The 12,177-nt window shown below is 39.8% G+C and overlaps 1 protein-coding gene across 2 annotated transcripts in view; it reads left to right on the forward strand.

Annotated features, from left to right (window-relative positions):
- TSPAN12 (tetraspanin 12) overlaps nucleotides 1-12,177 on the forward strand; it is a 73,096-nt gene that overhangs the window by 16,596 nt on the left and 44,323 nt on the right. For both annotated transcript variants that reach the window (XM_010587381.3, XM_003407236.4), the window contains exon 4: nucleotides 477-612. In XM_010587381.3, coding sequence (XP_010585683.1) covers nucleotides 477-612 — 136 coding nt within the window. The remainder of the gene's footprint in view (nucleotides 1-476; nucleotides 613-12,177) is intronic.

Below are 12,177 nucleotides of genomic sequence, written 5' to 3' on the forward strand. Positions count from 1 at the left end.
AAATTTTTTTTTTTTGTTTTTTAAAGCTAGCTAGCAGATGTCGAGTGCAGTTTCATGGGGTACGTAAAGCCCACAGGCTCTAATTGGTCAAAATCTGCTTTTGGGGGCTATTTTTAAAAGAACTGGATGTGTGAAAATTTGAGTTTGGCACTGGTCGGCTTTTTTGGGCTAATAAGCCCAGCCTGTTTGGAAGAAATAACCTGGAGTCAGTACATAGAGGGCATCTTTGGCTCATTTATATAACAGAATGCTACCACTTGTACGCAAAATCAGCCAAACAGAAACAACAGTAAGACGAGCAAGCAAATAAAGACACAGTGGTGCAGTTGTTTTGGAAACAGCAAGCCCAGCTTTGAGGGGTTATCTTTAAATGATGATTTAAAGAGTTACCAATAAAAATCACGATTTTGTCTTGTGCTGTGTCTTGCTTGTATTTTGATGATATTTTTGTTTATAATATGATGTTCTTCTTTCAGGGTAGAGGAGGCGGTCATCTTGACTTACTTTCCTGTGGTGCACCCAGTTCTAATTGCCGTTTGCTGTTTCCTGATCATTGTGGGAATGTTAGGGTACTGTGGAACGGTGAAAAGAAATTTGTTGCTTCTTGCATGGGTACGGTGTTTATATCTTCCCTTTATTATTGTTAGAAAACCCAACCAGTAACGTGTTCTTTTCTAATCATTCCACGAGATACGGGGGTAGGGGACTGTGATAGCAGTACTCTAATCTGGGGTAATTGTTCAGCATCATGTGACAGGAGACGTTCTTTCCATGAGAGATGATTTCAATGCAAGCATTTTCTGTACTCAGACTGCGAGGTGTGGAAATGTGTATGTTACTTAATTATTTCACTCAGGCTCCGTGTTAAAATTTCCATTTGAAAGCCTGAGCTCTTTCCAGGCTCAGGGGCCTTATTACCGTTCAGAAAGACCCTCAGGACTCGAGTTTAGAAGTCACAATGGAACTGTGTTTCTTTTTTCTTTTTTTCAAAACAAACCCACCGTATAAATGCATGTAAAAATCCAGGTGGTTAACATAGCAGACATAGATTATAATCCTGCTACTCTCTCTACACGATTTGGCGGATATAAAAAATATTATTATTATTTTTTAATTCTGAAAGAGTTAGACTAAGTTACTTCTTAAATTCCCTTTGGCCCTCAAATTCTGACTCTAAAACCTATGATTAGACTTTTCATTCAGAAAATTGGCAAACGTTTTAACAGTCAAAATTTGAGTCAATTGAAAACATAGCTTTTTAGAAGAGGATATGATACACTGCATGCTAGTGGTCCCAGGTAGTGAGGCTAACACATTATTGCAGACACATGTTGTTGTTGTTGTGTACAGTCGAGTCAATTCCAACATGTAGTGACCTTATAGGACAGAGTAGAACTGCCCCATAGGGTTTCCTAGGCTGTAATCTTTACGGGAGCAGATTGCTAGGTCTTTGCTCCCATGGGGAGGCTGGTGGGTTCAAACCGCCAACCTTTTCGTTAGCAGCCAAGTGCTTAACCATTGCGCTACCAGGGCTGTTTTGCAGACACATGAGACTCCCGGAAAATTAATTCTGTAAGTATATTCCTTTCTGTAGTGTACTTGTAAACTGGAGCTCTGAAGGGAGAAAAAGCCCTAATTGTTATATCTAAGGAATTCCATGAGGTAAATACTCCCAGTGTGGTCGATTTCAAGCTACCAACGGAACATCACTGAATGTGGGTTGGAGTTGGGAAGAGATGAGCATAAATTATCTCTCAGGAGCTGGCTCCCGCACACGAGTGCTTGATGGCTCCCACCTCAAGCCAGTTAAAACACAGTCTTAGTGTGAGGTCAAACTAAAGCTTTGAATTTCACAGCAGCAGCCTGCGTCGATGTACTACTAGGCTTCTTGGAGCATAGCTCTTCAGGCCCATGAGTGGAAAACGAAAATTCTGTAGAAAACAAACGGCACTCAGAAAAGGGGACCATGCCTGCTGTCGTATTTCTCTCCATGTGGGTATACTGTGCAGTGGAAAGGAGAATGGTAGAAGGGTTTGAAATCTTATTTTCCAACTTAAGATATTAGGGCAATAATTTCTTTATTTATTTTTTAATTGTGCTTTAAGTAAAAGTTTGCGATCAAGTCAGTCTCTCATACAAAAAGTTATATACACCTTGACGATGTACCCCTAGTTGCTCTAATGAGACAGCACACTCTTCTCTACCCTGTATTCCTCATGTCCATTCAGCCAGCTCCTGTCCCCCTCTGCCTTCTCATGTCCCTTCCAGACGGGAGCTGCCCACATAGTCTCATGTGTCTACTTGAGCCAAGAAGCTCACTCCTCACCAGTATCATTTTCTGTCCTATAGTCCAATCCAATCCCTGTCTGAAGGATTGGCTTTGGGAATGGTTCAGTCTTGAGCTAACAGAAGGTCTGGGGACCATGACCTCTGGGGTGGGGCAATAATTCAAATAAACACTAAGGGACTTTCTATGAAACTTCTGTAATTTGACGGACAGAAAATTGATTTCAAACTTATTAAAAAATCTCAGAATCTTTTCTTAAAACGACAGTCTTGCAATACAATGATGTCCCACTTATATAACTGATTTAAATGTGGCTGCTTTTCTGTTCCCTTCCTACAACTTGTGCTGTTCTGGATGGATCCTGGTCAGGGGACTAGGATGAGGGTGGGAGTGGAGGCATTTGATGTAATCACAAAGGCTTTTTTAGGAAAACCATTTAAAAACGATTGATGCATTCCATTAGACTGCTTAAATGCTAATAGAGTAAGTAGACAAAGTAATTTGGGCTGCTACTTCAGGACAGGACGGGTCATAGACACTCATGAATGAAGTCCAGCTTGTGCTGCTGGAAGGAGCCTTATGATGCAAAGGTGACAGGCAACTGCGTTCTAAGGGATACTAACTTATTCATTCTTCAAACACCTATTGAGCACATATGTGCTACTAGCTATTGCCCTCAGACTAGTGCGTATTACAGGCAATTCAACTACTCTTTGCTAAGACCTATAATAGGGTGTATATAGCTCCAGTGAGGCCAGAAATGAGGAGATCCAACCTCAGCTCCAAGGTCAGTGCCAGCCTCTGGGAGGATAATGAGTGTAGATTGACACTGCTTTTCCCCATCATTCCCTTTGCTTGTTGAGTCTATTTCACAAACCTTTTGTCCCATCCTGTTTTGTGTGCCCATGGTCGCTGTCTACATCTTGTTTGCTCCTTAGGTTGACAGCCTGTGGAAGCTCATTCCCTATTCCTATTTGGCTGCCTCTCTGCTTCTGGTAAGTTTCTAGGTCTTACTCAGTCTAGCCTCAACTCAGCTTCTCTGCTGCTACAGAATGGTCTGTGGTCTCTACTCTCAGTTACCCGTCACTCAACCAATATACATTTGGTTGGCTTCTCGGGCCATTTCTTCTCTGACTTCCTTTCTAAAGCCCTTGCCTCTAAACAGTTGCCAAGTCCTGTAGGTTCTGGTTCTATAATCTTGGGATTCTGTCCCCTCTTTTCTGTTCTCATTTGGAATGCCCAAGTTCAGGCTGTTCTTGATGACTTGCTCAAATGGGTGCAGAGTACCTTAACTAATCTTACTGCCTCTCTTGTCTCCCTCTAGTATACCCAAAAACAGTGGTGCTAGGTTAATCTAATGCAACCATGATCATATAACTCCTCTGTTCTAAGACTTTGAAAGACTCCCTAATGGATAATGAAGTATTTATAGATACCTCAGCCTTGCATCAAGACCTTCTACATAAAACCTTCATCTGCCATTTTTACCTTCCTTACCTACTTCATTATTCTTTGGTCAAACTGTATTTTCTGATCCCTAACCAGACTTCCTTGCCCCTTTTTTCCCTGTTTTTATCTTTCTGTCTGCTTAAACCAAACTAAACCCATTTTCATTGAGTCGAATTCTAACTCGTCGCAACCCGTATAGGACAGAGTAGGACTACACCGTAGGGTTTCCAAGGCTGTAAATCTTTACAGAAGCAGAGTGCAGCGTCTTTCTCCTGAGGAGTGGCTGGTGGGTTCAAACTGCCAACCTTTTGGTTAGCAGGCAAGTCCTTAACCCCTGTGCCACCAGGGCTCCTTTTCTGTCCACTTATCAGGAAATTTCTCCTTAATACTTTTTATCAAAATATTACCAGCTCATTAAGACTTGTCTGAAATGCCACCTCTTGAACTAATGATAATGATGATGATAAAAAATAGTTAACGTTTCTCTGGTCCTTACTGTGTGCTAGACACTGTTCTGAGAGCTTTATATGAATTAACTAATTTTATCCTTTTCACGATTCTAATGAGATAGGTACTATTGTTATTCCCATAATAGAGATGAGGAAATGAGGCATAGGATGGTTAATTGACTTGCCTAAGTGTGCATAGCTAAGAGATAGAAGATTTGGAATTCAGAGCATGGCAGTTCAGTTCCAGACAATGTATGTGTAACAACTTCACTTTTTTTTTTAACCTGTGTAATTGTTGCCTTTTGTTGCCTTGTCCTCAGTGCCTATAGATAAGTCTGCCATTATGTAAAGCATTTTACATGTGATCTTCATTTTAAACCTGACAGCAGTCCTCTGAGATAGGTAATTATAAATAAAGCTCAGAGAGGTTCAGTAATTTGCCCAAGGTCACTCAGCAATAAGTGGTAGAGCTCAGATTCAGACCTTAGCGTTTCTGAGTGCCAAGCTCATGCTCACTGTGCCTTTACTGATGTCTCTAATAGACTCTTCTCAACCTTTGAAGTCAAGTATGTTGTCCTTAGTATACACTTCCTATTTTTATAATCAGCCCAAACTACCAGAGTCTAAACAGCTTGATGATATGAACCATTCGCCTTGTCCATTGTTTTAATAAATGGTTATTAAACTGAATAATGGTCAGGAAATTGAATAGTAAGAGTAGGGGTAAACTAGCGCATCAGATTGAGGATGGTGCCTGAAGTCATTGAAGAGAGTGAGGTTTTAAAGGAGGAGTCTGGCTGTGAGATAGGCTTAGGCTCACAGGTTTAGGCTTGCTAAGGCTTGTTAGGCTTGTTAAAGGGGGAAACTAATGCAAAATGTGACATACTGTTAGGCCTTCGGCAAATGTTTGCAAGGCAACTCCATGGCTTTTCCCTTTGTGCCTTTAGTTTTTTATTCTGATTTAAAAAAAAAAAAAAAACTTAGAAGGTTCTTTATTTAAATTTTGGATGTAGATACTTAAACAAGCAGAATGCATTCAACCCAGCTTGTCCATTTCCCTGTATTCAGAGCCTTGTTTCACTTTCAAAACCGGTAAAGATTAGGGTAGTGAAGCTTTTTTTTTTTAAGACAACCAGTATCTCTGAAGGCTGCCACATCTCAAAGAGTTCCTAAAAAAAAAAATGCTTGCAGCTGGGCTGTGGTGGCATTCAAGCAAGAGTTCAAATGCCGTTATTTATCAGATTGATTGAGAAAAAATGAGAGAGCCTCAAACCAGATTTTTATAACTATTATACCAACCCCCGCACCCCCCCAAAAAAAACAAAAAACAAAACACTTTAAGAGGCCACCTTTTGGAAAACAGAAAGCATTTTTGGTGAACTTTGGTCATGAATTTGACCTTTTTACGGAATTATTGATAGGAGCCATTAAGCAAAAATCCATTGCAGTCAAATCAATTCCGACTCATAGCAACCCTATAGGACAGAGTAGAACTGCCCAATAGGGTTTCCAAGGAGCAGATGGTGGATTTGAACTGCTGACCTTTTGGTTAGCAGTCAAGCTCGTAAGCACTGACAAGCCATTAAAACATTCTAATTTAGGGCTTCCAAATAAAGTAAGGAAATCCAATTAAATTTGCATTTCAGATAAATGACAAATAATGTTTAGTATAAGTATATCCCATGCAGTATTTAGGACATACTTACACTAAAACATTATTTGTTGTTTATCTGAAATGAAAATTTAATTGGGCATCCTGTATTTTTATTTGCTAAATCTGACGACCTTACTGTAATTATATTTGTGCTTAATAAACGTGAAGCTGTCATAGAACAAAAAGTTTTCTATATGTCTCTGGGGAGATTAAGAAGAATTTGATTCTAATTTTATTGGAGAGGCAAGCCAAAATAACTAGACAAATAAACCTGAATATGCCATGACTTTCAAGGTAATTTCAGTAGCAGGAATTCCTTCTCTCCTTAAAAGACATATTGAAGCTAAATGGAAATTGGTTTTAAGCCTTAGATGGGTACTTCCAAAGGCTTTTAGCTGTAGACTAAATGAAGTTCATTTGTTATTGCAATTCTGCCTTGCTATTAACACAGGCATTAGGAGAGCAGTGGCAGCTCAGGGGGAATGTAAACAGATTGAACAGACGTGTTTACACTGTCGACAACAGCTGCGTATCACCATCAGGAGATCATCATTTGTCAGAGTGTGATGCTGATACATGTTCAACTGCTGGGAAACTGGAAACCCTGGTGGAGTAGTGGTTAAGAGCTGTGTCTGCTAACCACAAGGTCGGCAGTTTGAATCCAGCAGCTGCTCCTTGGAAACTCTCTCGGGCAGCTCTACCCTGTCCTATAGGATTGCTATGAGTTGGAATCTATGCAATGGGTTTGTTTAGGGTTTTGCCAGCAAACTAATTAGGCAAGTGCTGGTCAGAAAATTCAGTTGGAAGCACCTGTACATGTTGAAGACTAGCAGGCTATATTTAATGGGGTAAATTTTTTTTTTTTTCAGTTTTATTACTCGAGGGATTTTGCATATGTCTCTTAATTGTGTGGTGGCGCGGTGGATAAGCCCTTGGCTGGGAGAAAGATGAGGCAGTCTGCTTCCATAAAGATTACAGCTGCAGAAACCCTCTGGGGCTGTCCTGTTCTGCTCCATAGGGTTGTTATGAGTCAGAATTGACTCGATGGCAATGAGTTTTTTTTTTTTTAATTGATTGTGTGGAAGCATTTTTAAAGCTTTTTAAAAATATCAAGTGATTGAACCAGATCTGAAATCATCCTCTTAGTGGAAATCAAGTAGATGTTCAATGGCCATGAAGAAATTTCTCCTTCTCAACTTCTTGTTTAAAATTGTAATGCAAAACTGGAGTATCTTCAGATAGTATAACAATTTTCTAAAAATTCTCTGTTTAAGGACTTCTCTTATGTAGTAAACATTTTAAAATTATATCGATAGTCATAAGTCATTAAGTTAAGTTAAACTGTTAAGTTTAACATCTTTGCTTATTTTCTGTTTATTTATTTTTTTTGGCTGATAGCCTAGCGACTTCATTTCCACATTACGGTCCATATCACTTACTGCGTTTTTAGCACCTGCCCAGCATTTTACCTTTGTTTTCTCAGAAAATACTCAAAGCAACTGTATGTGGTTAGAACGATTTTACAGATGAGGGAAGGTAACATGCCCAAGGCTGTACAGCTAGTAGTTTTCGAGGGTTTGAGTATAGTCTACGCTCAAAGCTCGTGCTTGTTTGCCTACACTGCACCGCTGTTACAATACATTTAATTAAATACTAGAATATTTCTGTAAGACTTAAATACACTTCATTTATAAAACCAAGGCATTCCGTTGTGATTTCACTTTAAGGAAAACAAAAACAAAAACAAAACCTTTTAGTATTCTTATTATAAAAGGAACTCTAAAATTCAACCGTAGTTGTCATTCTCTCACAGAAATTTTATTGGGCATTATTCTGCCAAAGAACCTGGCAGTTTTTCCATTTTCTTCTCTCTTTTCCAGACTCCTCTATTCCCCTATTCTTTACTTTTCTTATTAAACATCTACTGAGTACCCAGTCTGTGACAGACACTTGAGATACACAGATGAAAGGGGAGAATAGAAAGAAACCAACAAAGCAAAATACAGTATTCAAGTTATAAATAAATTACTGTGTGAACACAGAATGAAGAGTGATTGGAGACTTCCAGAAGGTTTCATAGGAGCGTCATTTAAGCTGGATGTTGAAAACGCATAGAAGTTTTCAAGTGGTGAAGGGGAGGGAAGGGGATTTAAAGCAGCATGAAAAATGTGTGCAAAGATAGGTATGAAGGGAATGGCAAGTTTAGGCAAAACTTAGAAGTTCGGCGTGGCTGTGGTGTTTGGTGCTTGATGAGAAGAGGAGGAAGTAGGTAGACTTGCAAAGACCTTTGTGGGAAAGTCTGATGTCATCCCTTGGGCTATAGAGAGCCAAGGAGCCCCGATGGCACAATGGTTAAACACTTGACTGCTAATTGAAAGGTTGGCAGTTCAAACCTACCAGTGACTCTGCAGGAGAAAACACCAGGAGAAAAGACCTGGCAATCTGCTGTGGTAAAGATTACAGCCTACGAAACCCTATGGGGCAGTTCTACTGTGTCATGTTGTTGTTGTTACGTGGTAGTGTTAGGCAACTCATACCCACTGCCGTCGAGTTGATTCCAACTCATAGCTACCCCACAGAACAGAGTAAAACTGCCCCATAGGGTTTCCAAGGAGCACCTGGCGGATTCAAACTGTTGACCTCTTGGTTAGCAGCTGTAGCACTTAACCACTACACCACCAGTGTTTCCTAGGCAACTCATAGCGACCATATGTATAACAGAACAAAACGTTGCCCAGTCCTGCGCCATCCTCGCAATCTTTGCTATGTGTCAGCCCATTGTTGCAGCTGCTGTGTCAGTCCATGTCGCTGAGGGTCTTCCTCTTTTTTGCTGACCCTGTAACAAGCATGATGTTCTTCATGATAGTAAATCCAAAGTAGGCAAGACGAGGTCTGGCCGTCTTAGCTTCTCTGTCATATAGGGTCTCTATGAGTCGGAATCAAATCAAATTGAGGACAGACAGCAACAACAACATAGAGAGGCAATGGATGTTGTCACTGTGGGATGAAATGATAATTAAGGCACTGGCAGGCCAGTTAGAAGTTACACTGTAGCCTTAGCAAGCCATGACAGGGATATGAACTAAGTAGTCTTTGCTGAGGTAGAGTGATGTATAAAGAATTACACATGGTAATAATGTTTCTGCTACTTCGTATCAGGAAATAAAGTATTCTTCTACACGTATTTGTACATTTTTTCATGAAATAAAATATCCTTTCAAGACATACATTTTGTTTTGACTGGTTAAGTACAATTGTTTAAAAGCTAGAGTTTTAAAACTTAGCTGCTGAATTCCTAAAATCTCAAACACAGGAAGCTGAGTAAGTAGTTAGGGATTTCTTGATTCAGATTCTTAGTTTGCACAGCTAGTTTTTGTATGCGATAGAGGGCCCCCCCACTTCCGGGCTAGTAGGTGCTCAAAGCCTGTGCTTGTAGCCACTTCTCTTTCTTAGTATTACTGTTTTGACTGCTTCTGCCGTGCATCAGAAAAGCATGTAAGCAGATGTCTTTGAAAGTAAGCGCTATGTCAGAGCCTAGGGTTCAGGACGATTGTGTAATATCCATGGCCTTAGTGTTAGGTCATCGTGATAGTTATTTTGGGTGCTCGTTGGACATTTTTGCTTATTTCAGTGGTGGCACAGTGGTCAAGCGATCAGCTGCTAACTGAAAGGTCTGCGCTTCAAACCGTTGTAGGGTAAAAAACATCACAGAGTTTAGTAAAGCAAAAAGAAAGTTCTATTCGGCATATATTCAAAAAGGCAAAGGTGGGAAACAGACAAGCATGCTGCCAGAGCCGTGTCTGCCCAAGCCAGGGAGTCATCAGAACTATCAGTATGTATTAACGTTAGAGATGGGCAAAATCATTGAAAACTTCACCTTTTCCCAGATGGCTAGAAACTGTGATCTAACATTTCGAATCGTCTTCCTTAATGATCATTGGTACAGGTTTCAGTAACAACAGGCAGGAGGGTCTTCATTGGTCCAACAAATTCTCTATTCACTAAATACTAATAGATAAAGATGAGAGTAGAAAGTCTTTTGTGTTCCATCTGATTGGTTTATGTGAGAGGTTCCCTAAAAGATATTTTCCAAGATATCCTAGCTATTGTCTTTATCTCGGGGCCCAGTTGATGAGTCATCCTGTGAGCTCAGCTTCAGCCAGGTCACATTCTCTATGCTCAAGGACAGGGCATAACTTTAATATTATTTCCGAAATCAAAACCCACCAGCCGCTCCATGGGAGAGATGTGGCAGTCTGCTTCCATAAAGAGTACAGCCTTGGAAACCCTGTGGGGCAGTTCTCCTCTGTCCTGTAGGGCTGCTATGGGTTGGAATCGACTCGACGGCAACAGGTTTTTTTTTTGGCAAAGTTTTCATTTTCTCATCTACTTCCACAGTGTCTGTTTACTGACTTCCTTTGGGAAACATAAAATAATAGACACTCATTTAAAATGATTCAGATGTTTAAATGACTCAGGAAACAGTATCCCTAACTGTAGAGAAAGTCATAATAAGAGAAGGACAAATAACACCTTTTGAGGAGGAGAGAATTAAAACGCTGAAGCCAAAGAGGAAAATAGCTTTCAGATAAACTTTTTAGAAAAATAATATTTAGTGCTTACTTTGTGTGGTATGTCCAATGCAATGGATGGCTAAATAACAAATTTCGATTCAAAGTAAAGCAAGCTTTTTTCATTAAATTTCATACATTTAAAAAACTAACTTTTTCAGAATTGTGATCTATATATCCTTCCCCTTTGGTAATTGGCCCTGCTTATATGCTCAGATTAAGATGAATCTTCTCAGCTCAGATAACAGAAACAATTATTTAAATTTTATTTAACATATATAAACACTATAGGTGTATCACTTAGTATTACTGTTAAGTAATAACACTGAATTATTCTAAAATAAGTGGTTATTGAATTTTCTTTAGATTAACTGATTTTAGTTTTAAAACTTTAAAATTTGGAGACTACACATTTCCTCAAAATAATTACATTTTTATAGCCATTTCAGAAACGTATCTATAAGAAGATGTGAATTTCATTAGGTGATATTTGTCAATGTAAGAATTTTTCTTAAGTAAAAAATTTAATAGCTTCAGTGTCTTCTCTGTGAAACAAGCATTTAAAATATTTAAAAATTTCGTATCCTGTGCAGGATTTATACAACTGAGTTGAAGGCATGGACTGGTAACTGTTAACAGGACAGTTAGAGGTTTGCGTCTTATAATGAAAACATTTCAATTCTAAAATTTCTCTTTTCGTTATGAAACATACTTTAAAAGAACTCTAAGGAAAAATAGACCGTGTCACTGAAAACATTTAATAATAGGACGTGGGGAAGTGTTACCTGAGCTGAGACTTGATGGGGAAGGAAGAGAGTGGGGGAGAGGAAAAGATGAGTGAGGGGTGAATGGGGGCGAGGGAAAGAGCAAAGGGGTATGAAAGGCCCTTGCTGGGGGCAGGGAACAGGGCTAGGGGATAGGGTGAGGTGGGGTGGGGCAGCAAGGTATCGTGAGGAACCGTGAGGAACCGAAAGGCTAGTGGACGAAGTGTTGGCAGTAAGATTGGGAAGCTCAAGGTGTCCTTAGAGAAGGGCACATGAATGCCATTGGGTGGGTGTGTGCCAGGTGTAACAGGGCCGAGAGTTGGCTGCATGAGCTGGGGCCAATTTAGGAAGGGTTTTGAATGTCATTATCTGCAGCTCGAAGTTTTGTGAGTCAAAGAGCGACAGGATCTGATGTGTCTTTTGCTCCATAACCCTGGTGGCAGTGAATGTCCTTGGCAACTTCTAAGCCTTTTGCTTACTTACCTGGGAGAAAAAGATTACCTGGTCCTGCTACTTTGGGTCAAAGAGGCATCACATATAGAAAACCCTTTTTAATGGTACAGAAGAGAAAATACAAGAGGTACATTTATATGAACAGTGCGCCTTTCCTGATTAAAGGTGTTCATGATGCGAAGCCCATCAAACGTTTTAGATTGCTTTTCCCAGATACACATTATAAGTAAAATTATGTAATCTGGATGGTTTAAATTCAGATTTGATAGCAAACATATGATCAGAAAGCTAAGCTAGGATCTGGGAAGCTTTGCATTAGGGAGACAAGCCAGAGGCAAGGATCATTGTTGAAAGGTTAAAACAGTAGTTCTTTGGAATGCCACAGTAATTTTCCAGCCTGGGAGAGGGGGACTTCCGTAAACAAATGACTATTATGGGAGGATTGTGGAGAACTGCTTAACTTGTTTGAGAACAAACTTTGCAAGCATGTTAGAGGCCAACAGTTACCTGCAGGTAATGGATATGCTCCTTCCAAATCATCAAGATCTGT

The sequence above is a fragment of the Loxodonta africana genome, chromosome 8, assembly GCF_030014295.1.
Source record: "Loxodonta africana isolate mLoxAfr1 chromosome 8, mLoxAfr1.hap2, whole genome shotgun sequence".
Taxonomy (NCBI): Eukaryota; Metazoa; Chordata; class Mammalia; order Proboscidea; family Elephantidae; genus Loxodonta; species Loxodonta africana.